Source organism: Zeus faber (genome assembly GCF_960531495.2).
Source record: "Zeus faber genome assembly, chromosome: 20".
Taxonomy (NCBI): Eukaryota; Metazoa; Chordata; class Actinopteri; order Zeiformes; family Zeidae; genus Zeus; species Zeus faber.
The window spans coordinates 5,022,769-5,039,499 of record NC_137207.1 but is presented as its reverse complement, the minus strand read 5'-3'; the positions used below and the strand labels follow the sequence as shown (position 1 = coordinate 5,039,499).

Below are 16,731 nucleotides of genomic sequence, written 5' to 3'. Positions count from 1 at the left end.
ACGTCCTACAATACTATGGCAGTGAAAAGGAATGTAAAGGAGGAAATCCCAGACTTATCTATGGGAAAGCATGGGAACGGTAGTATAGTTATTGCCTTGGATGCACTGTGCCATCACCCTCTAACTAACTTCAATGACACCCATTAAGTTTGTTAGTTGGAATGTGAGAGGCTTGGGCTCATGAGCTTAACGTAGCAAAATCCTAACTCACCTCACCAAGATGAACCCCAGCTTCTGTCTACTGCAAGAAACCCACCTGACTGCATCTGAGCACCTCAAACTCAAAGCTAAATGGGTTAATCAGATGTTTTCCGCATCATACAACTCTAAAAAAAGAGGTGTATCTATATTGATCAGTAAAAGTATCCCATATCAAAATAAAACCACAATATCAGACCCAGAAGGGCGTTACATAATGATTAATGGGATTTTAGGTAACATCAAATTAACCATAGCTTATATTTATGGCCTCAATGAGGATGACCCAAATTTCTTTCAAAATATATTCTCAAAATTCTTAGAATTCTCTGAATCAATTATCATATTGGGAGGAGACTTCAACACAGTACTGGATCCAAATTTAGACCATTCTCAAGCCAGAAATATTCACAAATCCTGGCGTTCTTCGGACACTATAAAACAATATATGAGTGATCTTGCTCTTGGGGATTGTTGGCGATCAAATAATCCACATTCTAGAGAATACACATATTATTCACCACCCCACCAAAGTTTCTATCGGATCGACCTTTTCTTGACAAGCAACTCTGCATTGTCCTAAATCACTAATCCAGAAATCCACCCTATTATAATTTTCGATCACGGGCCGATAAGTTTCAACCTGATAAATGAAACAAACCAGAACCCTCTTGGCAGGTGTCGGTTTAACACCTCACTTTTGACAGATAAAGAATTTAACCATTTCTCTTCCAGAGAATGGACTTCCTTCATTTAACTGAATGACTCCCCAGAAATATCACCATCCTTACTTTGGGAAACAGCTAAGGCAGTTCTAAGAGGTAGTATTATCTCATTCTCCACTCACAAGAAAAAGAAAGGACAAGAATGCCAAAATAAACTCGAACAGTGACTAAAGGAGTTGCACTCCCAACAAGCCCACTCATCTTCTGAGTAAATCCGAAATGAGATCCGGACAATTACATCTTAACTTGATATTATCATACATCAAAAGACACAATTCCTTTTGCAATGAACAAGAGCAAATTATTTTGAATTCAATGACGAATCAGGTACATTTCTGGCCAATCAATTGAAACGTGATCACTTGTTCAAATCACAATCAAAATCACTTATTACAGCCATCAAAGATTCACAGGGAAGAATAACATACGACATCCCCGCAAGACATCAATAACATATTTAGGGACTTTTATAATAACCTATATCACTCCGATAATGAATCTAATATATCAATCATTCACTCATTCCTTGATGATATTGACCTTCCTAAACTTACGACGAAGCAGGTTACCACCTTAGCTCAACCACCAATCCTGAAGAACTCAGGAAAGCTCTCTTCTCTATGCCCAACAATAAATCACCTGGATCAGATGGCTACCCAGTGGAATTTTATAAATACTTCTGGCCACTTATCTCCCCATTATTCATCGGAATGGTTACAGAGGTCAAGTCAACCTCCACCATGCCTCCGCACATGAACACTGCTTTCATTTCGGTTTTGCTTAAACCCAGTAAGGAGCCAACCCTCACCTCCAGTTATAGACCCATAAGCCTTATTAATTGCGACCTTAAGATTATTAAGTAAAACACTAACCAACAGAATTGAAAAAGTAATTCCATTTCTAATTCACCCAGACCAAACAGGCTTTGTCAAAGGCAGACACTCATCCAGCAATATGCATTGTTTATTCAGTCTGATCAGCATATCTCAAAGGAACAACTTTAATACCATTATTGCCTCTTTGGATGCCGAAAATGCATTTGACAGAGTTAATTGGACATATCTCTTTTCAATCCTCAACAAATTTGGCTTTGGAGAGTCACTCATTCAATGGATCAGAATCCTCTACAACTCTCCATCTGCTTCTGTCATCACCAATGGTTACACTTCACAGCGTTTCGCTCTACAACGTGGCACAAGACAAGGATGCCCGCTCTCCCCTTTACTATTCGCCATCTTTATTGAACCCCTCGCGGCGGCCATCCATCAAAACAGTAATATTGTAAGCATTCAAAGAGGAAACTCTGTTCCAAAAATCAGTTTGTATGCAGACGATATCTTGTTGTACATACGGAACCCAATATCATACCTACCGGAGGTGTTCAATCTTATATCTAAATTCTCAGGTATCTCAGACTATTTAATAAATTGGACTAAAACCACAGTCTTACCACTCAGTGGGGAGGACTGTAATGCTGCAACCCAGAAACTTCACTTAACCATCACCTGGGCAATATTAGATACCTTGGTATTAATACCTCCACCAATCTATCAGATTTTTTACCCTTAACTTCACTCCATTGCTCAAATCCATTGAAGAAGACCTCATTTGATGTAACAACCTACCCATCTCACTAATTGGTGGGATAGCAGCAGTGAAAATGAATATACTTCCAAAAATAAACTATGTATTTACAATGACCCCAGTGCAAACAACAAGTACATTGGTTTATTACTCTAGACTCAATAGTCAACAATTTTCATTGTTTCGTGTAGGATTTCCGCCGGCCACTCTGCTTCCATAGATAAAAAGTCCCAAAGTTGTTCGTTTAGGGAAATTTTTATATCCATGAGTGCATTGTGGTCGTATGAGGTAACTGCCGATGCTTTTTTGGCGTACATTATGATAAAAAATGGAAAAAAATACTAAAATGTGCAAGAGTTCCAATATAAGATAACTCATCCAATATAAGATCTTGCACGGAGCCCATATCACGGAACACAAAATGTTCAAAATGGGTTTTGCCCTCACTGTTCCCTTGTTACCAGAGATGACTACTTTCGTGCCTTCTGGCTCTGCCCACCTATCCTAGCACCCTAACCCTTCTGGGTCGCAGCATTCCAGTCTCCCCTTCTATACATATGTCTTCTCAGTGACCTCTCCTCAGTCGACCCACCACTGAAACACCACCAACCCATTTTGATCGCCTTAACAATTGCCAAGTAAACAATATTACTCAATTGGAAAAAGAGTTATTAATAATATTAATATTATTAATTAATTAATAATATTATTATACTAATATAATATTAAGTTATTAATAGATTACATCTCAATGGAAAAACTATTGGCAATATCCCAAAACAATGTTGATTCATTTAATGAAATATGGGCTACTTTTATCACTGACATAACTCCATTAAATGTAATACTAGTCTTCCTAAGTCGGTGCAATGGGGACAGCCGTGGTGCGTGGGCTTGTGTTCTTGGCTGATCCCGGGGCCTCACGGGGGAGTTGGGTGGTCTGGGTGGTGTCACCCCTCCGTTACCTGAGTTGAGCTGGCCTGTCTCCGGGGGTGGTGGGGGGATGTGCTCCCGGGGAGTACCTGTGGCTGCTGTCCGTGTGTTGGTTCGAGGCGTGGTTGTGGGTTCTGGGGCTTGGGTTGGGGGCAGGGGGTGTGGGTCGCTGGTTCGGGTCTCGGCCCCGTGGTCGGCGGGTCGGCGCGCTACTGGGGTCACCCGCCCCGTGGGCGGGGTGGCTGGGCTTGTGTGTCCTTCTGCGTCCCGTGGGGGGGGGGTGGTAGGGGGCCCGGGGGTCTTCCGTTGGCAGCAGGGCAGGGTACTCGGGGCTTTCCTAGGGTGTCTACAGTGCTGCGGCGTGGAGGCACCACGACATAATACCGACCTTCCACACCAGTACCAATGGGGATAAGTCATGTACACTCACCGGTGGACATCTTACACACACACACACACACACACACACACATACATATGGGCGGTCCCATCACACACGCACACACCACCACACCTGCTTCGAGTGCACCCCAGCACCCTCCTGGTTGTGTTCCTCTCCTTTCCTCCCTCATTTACTGCCATAATTATGACAGGAAGAGGCCACGTGACCACTTGTAGTTCCAGTTTTCCTTATTCACTGTTTTTCAATACATGTTGTCATCCAATGTTTATGTTTTTGTGTAAATGTTGTCTGTTTCTATGTTTATTTGTCTCACCTGTGGTGATTCTCCCCCTCTTGGAGTAGTGATCAGTTGTTTATAGACCCAAACATGATAAATAGTTCTCCAAAGAGGGGGGTTGGTGGTGGTTCTCCATAACCAAAACTGTGCTCTTGTCATTCTACAGGTCATCCACAGGACAGAGTTATTGCAGCAGTTCTTGATGATTTAAGAATTAATAAAGAGTTGCATTGCAGGTTGAGAACTTGAACTCCACTTGCAGACTAACTCTGTCCTGGATGCAATGGCATACAAATACTCGGTGTTGTATGCTCAGCATGCTGACAGCACAGGTTAAAAAAATAAAATAATAATAATAAATAAATAAATAAATAACAATTTTAATAAAAAAGAATTGTATACAAAACAAAAAAAAGAAAAAAGAAAAATTACAAAAAACAAATCAACATGATTATAGTAGTGGTGAGTAGTTGCAGTTTCATCCCTGTTATGCAGTTGCAGAGGCTGCAAAATTAAAAATTCTACTTCTGTTATGAATCAACTCTGTGTATATGAAAGGGTTTGCAATGCAAGGCTGTGAGTTTTTGGATCTCATGATATTTTCAATGACCTAGATAAATTTACCTCATCAGGTCGGGTCAAGGAAAATAAAGTATGCTTGAGTCAGTACATTGTCAGTTTCCCGACAATGTAGAGTATATAATAATATAGTAGTAATAGTAATATGACAATAGTATAATAATAATATAGTATAGAGTTTAAAGATTATATATTGTATATCAAGTATATATACCATAATAAGTGAGGAAGAGTATGTTTTTGCAAGAAAAAAAATCGATATAAAGAATGGATCCCTACTCTATTGGAGCACCTACCTATGTTGAACGAACATTGTTGCAATTGTACCTGAGATTAGTTTCAGAAGTTTTTTGACAGTGGCTGCCACCTAGAGGCCAAGTGTTTTGGAGAAGTCCGTCATCAAGTAATAATCTTCAGGGATTCAGAAACAGTTGGCCTCCACCTTTCTTGTGGCCTTGTCCGGGACTTAAAAATATTTGGCTGTAAAAATGCACCTGGCGGATATAACGGAATGGCAAGAAACACAACAGAGAGGAATTACGAAACAGTCTAGAACATGGCTCTCTTTGTAAAAATCGAAATAATTTCCAAACGGTCACACAACTTTTTATTTTTTTATTATTTCAACTGCATCTCAACATCAGACACATTTGTCACAGTGATTTGACGTGAAAGTGCTTGCAAACACGTACCAAACGTGTATCTCACCTCCCCGGAGGTTCTATGATCATAGGCAAAGCCTTCTAGTTTCATCCTTATTGGCTTCCCCTGCGCGCATACGTGTCTTACTGAAAATTTGAATGTACCCATCCGCCTATCAGCTGTGGCCTGCCCCTATAAAGGGGCTCTAGGCCACCGTTCTACTCCCCACGGATCTTCAGCGACCCTTGGAAGACAGTAGGGCAGGAAAAGCTAGAGGGTTTTGCCTATGATCATAGAAATTGAGTTAGAGCACGCTAACTATCATTCTATTTCACATAGGCTCTGCCCTCCAGCTTCGACCTTATTGGCATAAGGCCAAGCCAGTTGAGTCTACGCCCTCCTGTCGAAAACAAGGCAATAGTTCTGCCGGTACAACCGACCAACCAATAGGCATATACTTCCAAGATATAACAGGGCAGTGGGAACGGCGTTATACTCATACGCAGTTTGCCACTTTACAATAGCATTCTGACTCACCGTAGCTGAGCAGGTCTGCGATGTATCTGGACCAGCAGTTAAACCAATAATGCACTTGGACTGTCCATCCTCATTTGCATATTGGATAAACAGATCATACTAACTTATCCCCAATGCAGTCCGTGTAGGCACTAAACGTGGGACGCTGTGTGGCACACCAAAGTGTATAGGGATCCTCCAGATACATCCAGTTGATAAAATCTGACAAAGGGGCATGGTGATGCCCATGACAATTCCATGCAAATGTCTTCCACTGACACACCTCTAAACAGGGCAGTGGTTGCTGCTACTCCACAAGTCGAGTGAGCCCTGACGCCAGGTGACAAAACTTGCCCCGTTTCTGTGTAGACCTGTGAGATGCTGTCACATAACCAATGAGAAAGCTGCTGTTTCGCCAGAGATTTTCCCATTGTAACCCTGCTGTAGGAGACAAACAGCTGAGTTGTGTTCCTTATTGTCGCCGCGCGTCGTACATATGCATCCAGAGCACGAATAGGACATAAGCAATGGAGACGTTTATTTTCTTGTTAGCATGCAGTGGCGGGTAGAAAGAATTAAGCGTGATGTCCCTTGACTGATAGTAGCTCCTGATGTTCTTCGGTATAAAGGCAGGATTGGGTTTCTATCTGGCTTTACTCAGATCGCCATTCATAAACATGTAGCCGGGGTACACAGACAAGGCCGCCACCTCCCCCACGCATTTAAAATATGTCAGCGCAAGCAGCAGTGAACCGTTTTGACAGACAGCTGTTTTAAAGTGATGGAGTCAATCAGTTAAAAGTGCTTACCTGTGAGACAGCGCATAACTAATGCCAGGTCCCAATGCCTGTCTACAAACATGTTTTGTGATGCACAGCATCCACTGACAGATGAATGAGCCATCTCTGGATGGAGCTGTGATGTGGGGATGGTAAGGTTTGAGCAGCCACACCTGTCCTGGGTTGAGGCAATTGGGGCCCAGGATCCAGGCTGCTACATACCTGTTGCACATTTGTTGGTTTAACGAGCAACAGGTAAAACCCCCATCCCCACACGCACATGGCTTATTCCACCTCGCCCACTCTCTACAATAAACTGTGTGTCTGAAACCCTGTAGTCTGTGTCTCTGTGCTGGAGGTCCCTGGAAATGCCAGTTGGGTGGTGTGTGGTAGGCAAAACTGCCACACTGGTGCCTGAATAGGGACTGTCCGGCAAGGGGGAAGGTACACAGCAGCAACCCTCTCCCGACTGGCAGCAGCAGAACCCAGGGTGTCTAGCGGAGGACCAGGGGAGAAGCAGCCGCAGCAACCACCACAGGTAACCGCTAGCAGCAAGATACTCCGCTCAGCAGCCACCGCCGGGAGCATACGGCAGCCAGCAGCCAGGCCACCCCTCCAAGCAGCCCCTGCAACAGCCAAGTCTGGCCATGCCTTCACCAGCCAGCACAGCAGCCCAAGGCCCCTTGCTCCGGAAGAGAGGAGGGGGTAGTCTGTCGTTGCACTGGGGGAACCAGGTCCCCTGGGAGGGGACCAGTTCATTTTTTTTGGACATTTGATGGTTTGAGGTATGGGAACCCTGTTTCAGAATCCGGTGTTTTATTTATTTAAGGAACCCTGTATCAGAGTCTGTCCTTTTTAGGCATAGTAACCATGTATAAGAGTCTGTATTTTCGGTATTCTTTTTCTTTTTTTTTCCGCTGCTTGGTTGGGGGGGGTAGGCTTCGGTCAGGTATTCTCCCTGGCCCAAGTTTGGTGTCGGGGGTATGTGGTGTGGGGATGATGTGGTTTGAGCAGCCACACCTATCATGGGTCTAGGTAATTCAAGATTATTCTGTTCACTAACTGCATTACGTTTTAGGAATCAGCTAGTTGGGCCCAGGATCAGGGTAGCTACATACCTGTTGCTTGTTGGTTGGACTAACGAACAGCAGCTAAAAGCTGTTGTTGTTAATTAGTAACCCCACATGAGAATAACCTATTGCATGCTATACTAATTAGAAACCCCACATGAAAATAACCTATTACATGTGATACTAAACAACCAAAACTCAAGATAAATGTATCAAAAAACATTTTAAAAATCTATACGATAAAACCCCAAACTAAGGGAAATAATGAAATACTAAAAATAACTAAAATCTTCTACAAAATGTATTAAAAACCTTTTTAAAAATGTAAACAGGTACTCGTCACTAAAGGACTTATCTGTTTACCTGCCTGACCTACCCATCCGTTCGGATTTATGACCAGCTCTCCGACCAGTCTGTATTGTGTTCTGCGTACAATTCCGCGGTGTGTGCACTGTGTGTGCACTGTGTGTGCACTGTGTGCGCGGCATCTCAATGTTAAGGGTCTAATGGCACATCACCGTTCTCAGTCTCAGTCTCGTTCCCGCAATCTGTTGGTATTCACTATACTAGTTTTTGGAATCATCACGCCCCCTTACCGTGAAATAACACAGGTCCTCACTTATCGACCAATTTGCTTAACGACCTGGTCCTCGGAACGGAACTCAGTCGTAAGTGAGGAGTAAATTACTACTACTACCTGTACTATAAAACCAGAGGAGGGAGCTCAAGTCAAGTCAAAAACAGGAGGAAAAAAATGAAGTTGAAACAAAGAGAACAGTTTAAGGTCATGTCTGACAGAAGGAAAACGAGATATACGCATATATGGTAAAGAATGGAGCAGAAGTTCCAGGAATCATAGCGAAAGGCCTCTTCCAAGAAAGGAAAGGGTGTCCAGTAACAAGGCTGTGGCTCAAACCCACAAGGAATGTGATTGGTTATTCAACTACTCCAAAAAATTGTAAACCATAGTAACAGGATTTTGAATGGTTCGTGGCGCTGAAAGGGGTAGAACATGTAATAGGACAAGTGTGTTTTTCGGACATAAAAGAAGAACAAAGGCTTGGGTGTTCAGTCGGTTTCGCAAAGCTTACTCAAAGTATATTGGTACATTTGACTTTCTGATATACGATAATCTTTTTCGCAGCCACACCTGTCCTGGGTCTAGGTAATTGGGGCCCAGGATCAGGGTGGCTACATACCTGTTACTCATTGGTTGGTCTCACGAGCAACAGGTAAAACCCCCATCCCCACACATACACAGGATAGGAGCCCATGTCATGACATGTCCATCTGCTCCTCCTAGGCTTATTCCACCTAGCCCACTCTCTACAAAAAACTGTGTCTGAAACCCTGTCGTCTGTTTTTCTGTGCAGAGGTCCCTGGAAGTGCCACTTGGGTGGTGTGTGGTAGGCAAAAATGCCACAGGAGCGCACGTGGAGCAGGCCCAGCGGCACTACTGTGTGTGTCGCTGACATCAGTCCTAACAGACGCATAATGGTCACTGCCATCACCAAACGTAGAGGCCATAGCGGCAGTAGAACACCGCCACTACGATAGTGTTCTGACGATGGGCTGTCAGTGTAGCTGTCATGGTTAGAGTGTCTAGATGAATACACAGGTAATCCACCCATTGACTGGGAAAAAGACTGCTCTTCTCTCAGTTGATGTCGAAACCCAGGAGGGAGTGATCACCAGGGATTTGGTGTGTGCTCTTGCCAACTCTGGGGAGTGAGACATCACAAGAGGAGAGGTATGAGAATATTGTTCTATCTAGACAAAATGTCTAGATAGAACAATATTCTCATACCGGTCCTCCGAAGTGGTGACTGTGGACGTAGATGAGAACAGTGTTGATAGTATCTCGTTTCTCCACTAATCATGTTATCGGCGGTAATGTCAGGCGCGCTTTTTCTGGTAACAAGGTCAGCAATAAGCTTCTCCGCAGAATCAGCGACTGTCGTTGAGACGTGGGGGACGTGCTGGTCCGCCAAGGGCACATGGCTGCCCAGGTGGGCCCTCTCCTCCTCTGAGTGGCCGAGCTGCTCGGTCAACTCAGTGAAGGAGGGTCCGAATACACCATCACCGGTAAGCTGCCTGTTAATGAGCTTCATTTTTTCCAGCCACAGCATGCGCTAGGTCTGTTTGGCCACGTCATGGCTCTCCTCGCCGATACTGCCAGGGCTTGAGTCAAGTGAAGAGGGCGCCGGAGGCACTCGCTGCCTCATCCATCTCCTCCACAGACGGCGTCTCCCTGCCCACCATCAAGGCTCAGGTAATGGTGGATGAGCCAGTGGGGGGAGACAGAGGGACAGGTGGGACGCTAGCGTAGCTCATCTTCAGGGTACTTCGTAATCTTCTATCTTCAGTGAATGGTCGCTGAAAAAAATGGGGAGTAGAACAGCGGGCGCAGGGCCCCTTTATAGGGGCAGGCCACAGCTGATAGGCTGATGGGTACATTAAAATTTTCAGTAAGACGCGCATGCAAGCACAAGAAGCCAATAAGGACAAAGCTAGAGGGCAGAGCCTCTGTGAAATAGAACAAACATTGTATGTTAAATTACTAAAATGCTTTATCATGGTGAAAAATTACAGGCATTAGCGAGGATACCTAAAAAGGATAAAAAAAAAGACCTCATCAACTTCTTGGGATTTCCTGCCTGAGGTCCAACAGATGATTTTTAGACAGCTGTGATTTCTTTGTCGATTCATTGCATTTCATAAACATTTTAAAAAAGCAACAAACATTTTTCTTCCTCACAAATAAATTATTGATTGCATTTAGTACGGTTCAATAATGAAGTTGAAGACGAGTTGGAACAGGAGGCATTAGTACAGCAGTATCATCGTAATGACCATAACCAAGTTTTCGATTAAGTTAGGCTTTCGATTAGGATATTTATTTATGAATGAATTATACTATCTACCTAGTAAGACATTTGTGGACCCTGCATAAACCAATGGAAATAAATATGTAAATAAATAATAACATTAAAATTGTAATTAAATTAAAATAAAACAAAACAGGATTTCGACCTCTTGATGTTTGGACGGAGTTTTTCTCCCTGCCATTGAAACTGAATGAATAAACTGTGAAATTAAATAAATCGTCAGATACTTTCTCAAAAGGAAATCTTCCCCAGACCCTAATTTCGGCATCTCTTTTTCCAGCATGTGTCCTCCGATCCAGTAAAAAAAAAATGACTTCAAACATGACACTTTTCAATATCACAGAGTTTAGGAAATGATTATAAATTTGTATATACAATTTATTTAGTCAGATTCCATTACCTTAATGACAACCTTCTTCTTGCACCTGCTTCATACTTTGTAGTCCATCACTGCTTCGTTGAAGGCCATCTCTAGTATTTTTTCTCCGTTTTGTTTTGATTCATCACCATAAATTATAGACAAATAATTGTTTTTTGACTAACATTTGGAGGGAAAAAAGGGGGTGGGGGGAGTGCAGGGAACCTCAAATAATAAGCTCCCCTCTGTCCTTTTAGTGTCCTCCCTAGCTTCCTATCCCTTCCTTCCCTCTTGCTCTTATCTCTTATCCATATATCTCCACCGGAAGTAATGACCGTCATAAGAATTGGCTACAACACATTGGATTTCCACCTCTGCCCAATTAGACGAAATAAAGTAGTGCTACAATCTTCATAGGGGTTATGCCTCGAATTTGGAAATGACCCCAGTTCCCAGCACCACCTTATTTTGCAATGGTTAATCTTTAACCCCTAATTGACCTGCCCACAAATCAATTCACAACCAAAGATTATATTCAAACATCCAGATTGAGAATTGTTGGCTGAAGCCCTAAATTCCAGCACTTAAAATCCAAAGATACCTCCTCCAGAATTCTCAAAACCTTCACGCACAACCTTCAAATTATTACAGCGTCTCGAAAACTTTCCCTACTATCCATTTCCCTATAACTATAAAACTATCTCTAACACCCAGAATTCCCAGCCCTTGGTCACGTTCAGACCCCAGATGATCTCTATGATGATTTAATTCTAAATACTCCTGCAGGCTCCATCCAAATGGTCTCTCGGGCACCGGAGCCTCGGTCTAGGAGCGAATAAGCTGACCTGACCAGGTCTCGTGCTTGGTGCCTGGGTTAAGGTGGGTGATCACCACCTCCACTGCTTGGATCTTCTGGTTCTTGGGGGGGATGGGACACACTTTGTACGTGACTTCATCACCTTCCATGGGAACATACTCTCCGTCAATGCTGTCAAAAAAATGGAGGACATTAAATTGTTGGATTTGCTTTGTGTATTGCACAAATTTGTCATTGTCTTTGAGTGTGTGTTTTTTTTTTGCTCTGGTTTCATGAGTATCATTATCACTCAAAGGTGGAAGCAATTTAAACTTGGTGAAATTTAGCTTTTGTATTGGTGACCAAATGTCAACACTATCAGCAAAGCTCACCAGCAGCTACCCACATGTTTGCTTTTCGAAGGCTTTATTTCCAAACCAGCTATGGAATTAATAGTGGTCTAGTGTGGTATAGACTTCTTTATTCAGTTGTATCATCATAAAACTTCAATTTTGATCCAACGTCACATTTCACATTACCATAGTTCATATAATGTTGTGTTCCCCAAACATTTTTCTGACACAGCACACTTTTTACAATAGAATCCTCCCTCACTCACTTCACTCACTCACTCACTAAACCAACTGAATCAAATGAACAAAAAAGTCAGAAAAACGAACGACTTGTTATACTGAGTGACTCGTCTAAAACCAAATCTCAAAAAATAATCAAATCTTACATGACGACAAATAGTCCTCACTCACTGAAGAGCTGGGTCTTCAAGTGCTACTTGAAGACCCAGCTCTTCAGTGAGTACCTCCTGTCCTAACCTACAATTACTTAGCACTACCTAGCAGTATTTATTGTTACACTAATGTTGTTACACTAATCTCTGTCGCAATGTAGCTTGAATGTTATTCTCCCTTGTAAGTCGCTTTGGATAAAAGCGTCTGCTAAATGACTAAATGTAAAATGTAATGTAAATTTTCAGAGTGAAACTTGTTCTGTTGAACACAGAGCTTGTATTCTGGCTGGAACTGATGAATTATATAAAGTAAGTCTAGCCTTGCAATTTTGATCTTGCAACACAGGAGCTAATTTCCATTATTTATAATTGATTTGTGTTAAAAAACCCTGATGTAATGAAACTTAAGATGAATTCATGAGCATAGATTATTGTGGTTATATGAGTATGAATAACCAGCAAAACATGAAGTAATAGAGTGTAAAATTCACTGTGATTATGGTGAAAATATTCTATCATATCACCCAGCCAGAAACAGCTTGGTACTTTGAATATCCCCGATCAAACAGTTTCAAGCAGTCTAAGTCGTATCGATTTCTAACCGACTTTAACTTAAATTGTCACGACTACAAAAAAAAAGTTAAATATGAATCAGGATCATTTTTTGGGCATCAAAAATCATCAATTCCACTCACTCAGAGATGTGTACAAAGATGTCTTCTCCTCCGTGAGCGGGTCGAATGAATCCATGGCCACGGGACCTGGAGAAGTTTTTGCAAACCCCTTTGAACAAAGGACTAGACGTGGCCCGCACCGTACTGATGATGTTGAAAGTGGGGTTTGGATTGAGAAGGGGAAAAAATACAGAATAGTCGTTAAAAGTCATTAAAGGAAGAAAAAACGAGGAGAGGAGGGTTGAAAGGAAGTTGTAACAGTATTGTATGTATTACATGTAGAACAGTGCTGATTATTACGACCACTAGTAGTGATGCAAGACTCACAAACGATTCTTTCGTAGCGAACATATATTTGAAATGACTCAAGAGTGGGGAGCCACTCCAGCAACAGAGCGGGCGAGCCACTGAATCTTTAATTCACAAACTGAAGGACCAACTGAGGAGTGAAGTCCAAGGAAAAAAGGGGAGGCGGGAAGGCGTTTGGCACAATTCATATTGAATGTGACTGATTTACTTGTTGCATTCCACTTACATAAATCGTTTTGACGGAATGACTCTTTTAACAGAATGACTCGTCATGAATCGAATCTCAGAAAGAGAGTCAAACCTTTCATCACTATTTACGGTCCAGTGATAAAAGGTTTGGCTCTCTTTGGAGATTCGGCCCGTGACATCTGACTAGGTAGTTTCAAAAGTGAAAAGTGAAAGTAAAAGTGTTCAATTTTCCGACTCATCGGTCGTTTTGATTCAGTGAGTCAAAACGAGTAGGACGTGTTATTCTGCTGGAACAAATGAATGAGATGAATAAGTACAACCTTGCAATTTTGTTCTTGCAACACATTAGCTCATGTCTGTTTCTGTCTCTCACATACAAACACACACACACACACACATACACACACACACACCATTCCTACTCACGCTGAGTAGGTGCGCGTGCGTTTGGTAGGCAGGGGACTGGGTAGCTCCCCGGGTTGAGGGGGCTTCCTCTCTCGCTCCCACACCAGGCTGCCCTCCCTCAGGAAGGGGAAGGAGAGCTGCGGCCGGGTGCGGGGAGAGGAGAGAGGCGACGGACGGGCGTCGGCCGGCAGGGACAGGCCGGGGTCCGCCATCTCCCTTTGAGGGCTGAGGTGGGAGGGTGGGTGGGGAGCTGCTTTTTGTTTCCGGTCTGTCTGGTGGTGCAGGGAGGCTACTACACCTCCGGCGTCATGGCAAGTCCCCGGTTCTTTCCTACATGGAGAGAAGTGAGGAAAATTGAGACATGAGAGAGAGAGAGAAAGACAGACAAAGAGAAAGAAATTCAACACCTGCATTGAGAAAATATGAGGTTGCATCAAATATAAATTTGACCAAAACACACACACATAACTATAAAATCTGGTGGAGCAGTTTCGTTCCCCAGGGACCGTAGACAAGTTCAAGTTCAAGTTCAAGTTCAAGAGATTATTTGTCACATACATATACATAGTCATACATATATGCACAGCGGGCAGTTTCTCTGGAATAGAAACGACCAAACAACCAAAGCCCTAAGATGGATTTCTGCAGGTTTTCAAAAGTGTCCCAAGACAAATTTGAAAGATGATTGTGCCTCCGGCCTCAGATGATCCCACAGAACAATTCCCACTGGGCCCGCGTCGCTGCGAGGTTGGGCTATGGGTGGTGGGGCTGTCTGCTGCCCTCTGTTTTGCAGCCCGCATGCTCAGTGGCCGGGAGCTGACCAGGGGCCTGATGGGGGCGCAACACCCTTGGCTGATCGCTGTAGGTTTGATGCCACTATATACGGGAGATGGGTGTGCTAGGGCATGGTCGGGTCTGAGATGGGGTCCACAATTTTAACTGCAATTGCCAACAGCACACATTGAGCACTGGGGATTTCTGTGGTGGTGGGCGCTGACGTGGTTGGCTGGGGGGCAGCCGGGTGGGCCAACTGGGCGAGAGTCCTGGCGGCTTGCACCTGGTGTCTTAAGGTGTGCTGCGACATGGCGGGGCTGGGGAAAGCGCTGCCAGGTGCCTTCCTTGGGGTGTGGGTGTGTGGCTGTTGGCCTTTGGGACTGGGTTATGCTCCTCTGGGCCCGGCGTTGTGGATACAGCCATATATCTGCAGATGGAGAGACGTTGTGTGAATGGGCCTCCCGTGCCAATGCTCTGCTGCTGTACGATGTAAAACAGCACTCAAGCTTCTACTCTTCCCGATGGAACATCCATACCAATCCGGACCTGGCCTCCGCCTTGTGCTGCAGCACTGACCCCACACCGGAGAGAGACATCCTTGATAGGTTCCCTTGATCTCTCAATCGATTTCACCCACTCCAGCTGCAAGGCATGGCTGACCATCAACCAGCTGACTGGCAGAAAAGCATCACCCCCCCAAATGCCCGGTGACGGGAGATGCCATCGCATCCCTGCTTCTCAAGAATGGCCATTTCCCTGGAGCAGACAAGAATTTCACCCTCCTGACACCTGCGCAAGGTTTCTACCCTCTCCAGGGACGCCAGTGCCGATACCAACCTTTCAGGAGACTTTACCACAGCGGAGCTCAGTGCGGCCATCAGCAAACTAAAGCAAGGCAAGGCCCAAGGCCGTGATAACATCCACCCGGAATTCATGATCCACCAGAGTGCGACAACATCTGCTTGGCTCTGCGCCTTCCTCTCGTCCTGCTTCCGGAGATCCAAGCTCCCCAAGACCTAGCATCGTGCTTCAGTCATAGCCCTGCTGAAACCCTCGGAAGACCCCAAGTCCTACAGAACCATCTCGCTGCTCTGTGTCCCATTTAAGATTCTTGAGAGGGTGATCCACAGCCGCATTGATCCAGTGGTGGACCCACAACTTCCCAGGAAACAGGCCGGTTTCCGCCAGGGCATGTCAACGGTGCACCAGGTAACACTGCTAAGACATTGACAGCTTTCAGGCTAATGAGAAAGCTGAGCTGGTGCTACTGGACCTGGCAGCCGCATATGACACCGTCTGGCACCGTGGACTCCATTTGAAGCAACTGAGGACAATCCCAGATAGGCATATGGTGAACTTCATCATGGAGATGCTGTCACCGCAGCTTCATCCTACAGACCAACAATGGCCAGAGAAGTAGGCTCAGAAGAGTGAGAAACGGGGTTCCTCAGGGTTCTGTCCTCTCACTGATGCTTTTCAACATCTACATCCATGACTTTAAACATCCATGATACAACATCCAGGAAATATGGTTGCGCAGATGATCTGGCCATCATGCTGCGTCAACCGACATGGAAGGCGATGGAAGAGGGCCTCAACCAGGAAATGGGCATCTTGGCTACCTACCTCCACAGGTGGCTCCTGCAGCTCAGTACTGGGAAGACAGTGTCGGCAGAATACCACCTTAACAACAGGGAAGCAAGGAACTGGATGTGTGTTTGGGGATAACAAGCGTCTGGAGTTCCAGCAAGCCCCAAAGTACCTCGGCATACGCCTGGATAGGACACTTACCTTCAAGCAACACCTAGAAGATGGGAGGGCCAAGGTGACATCAAGGGCCCCGCTTATCCGACGTCTTGCTGGTACAAGCTGGGGGCCTCAGCCAAG

At 44.4% G+C, this 16,731-nt stretch overlaps 1 protein-coding gene across 1 annotated transcript; it reads right to left on the bottom strand.

Annotated features, from left to right (window-relative positions):
• Window positions 1–11,777: 11,777 nt before the first annotated feature.
• Window positions 11,778–14,282, bottom strand: csdc2a (cold shock domain containing C2, RNA binding a; the record flags this gene model as incomplete). The annotated part of the gene is made up of 3 exons (XM_080020789.1): window positions 11,778–11,940; window positions 13,189–13,311; window positions 14,092–14,282. The coding sequence occupies 3 exons, from the start codon at window positions 14,280–14,282 to the stop codon at window positions 11,778–11,780; spliced, it is 477 nt and encodes a 158-aa protein (XP_079876915.1).
• Window positions 14,283–16,731: the final 2,449 nt, after the last annotated feature.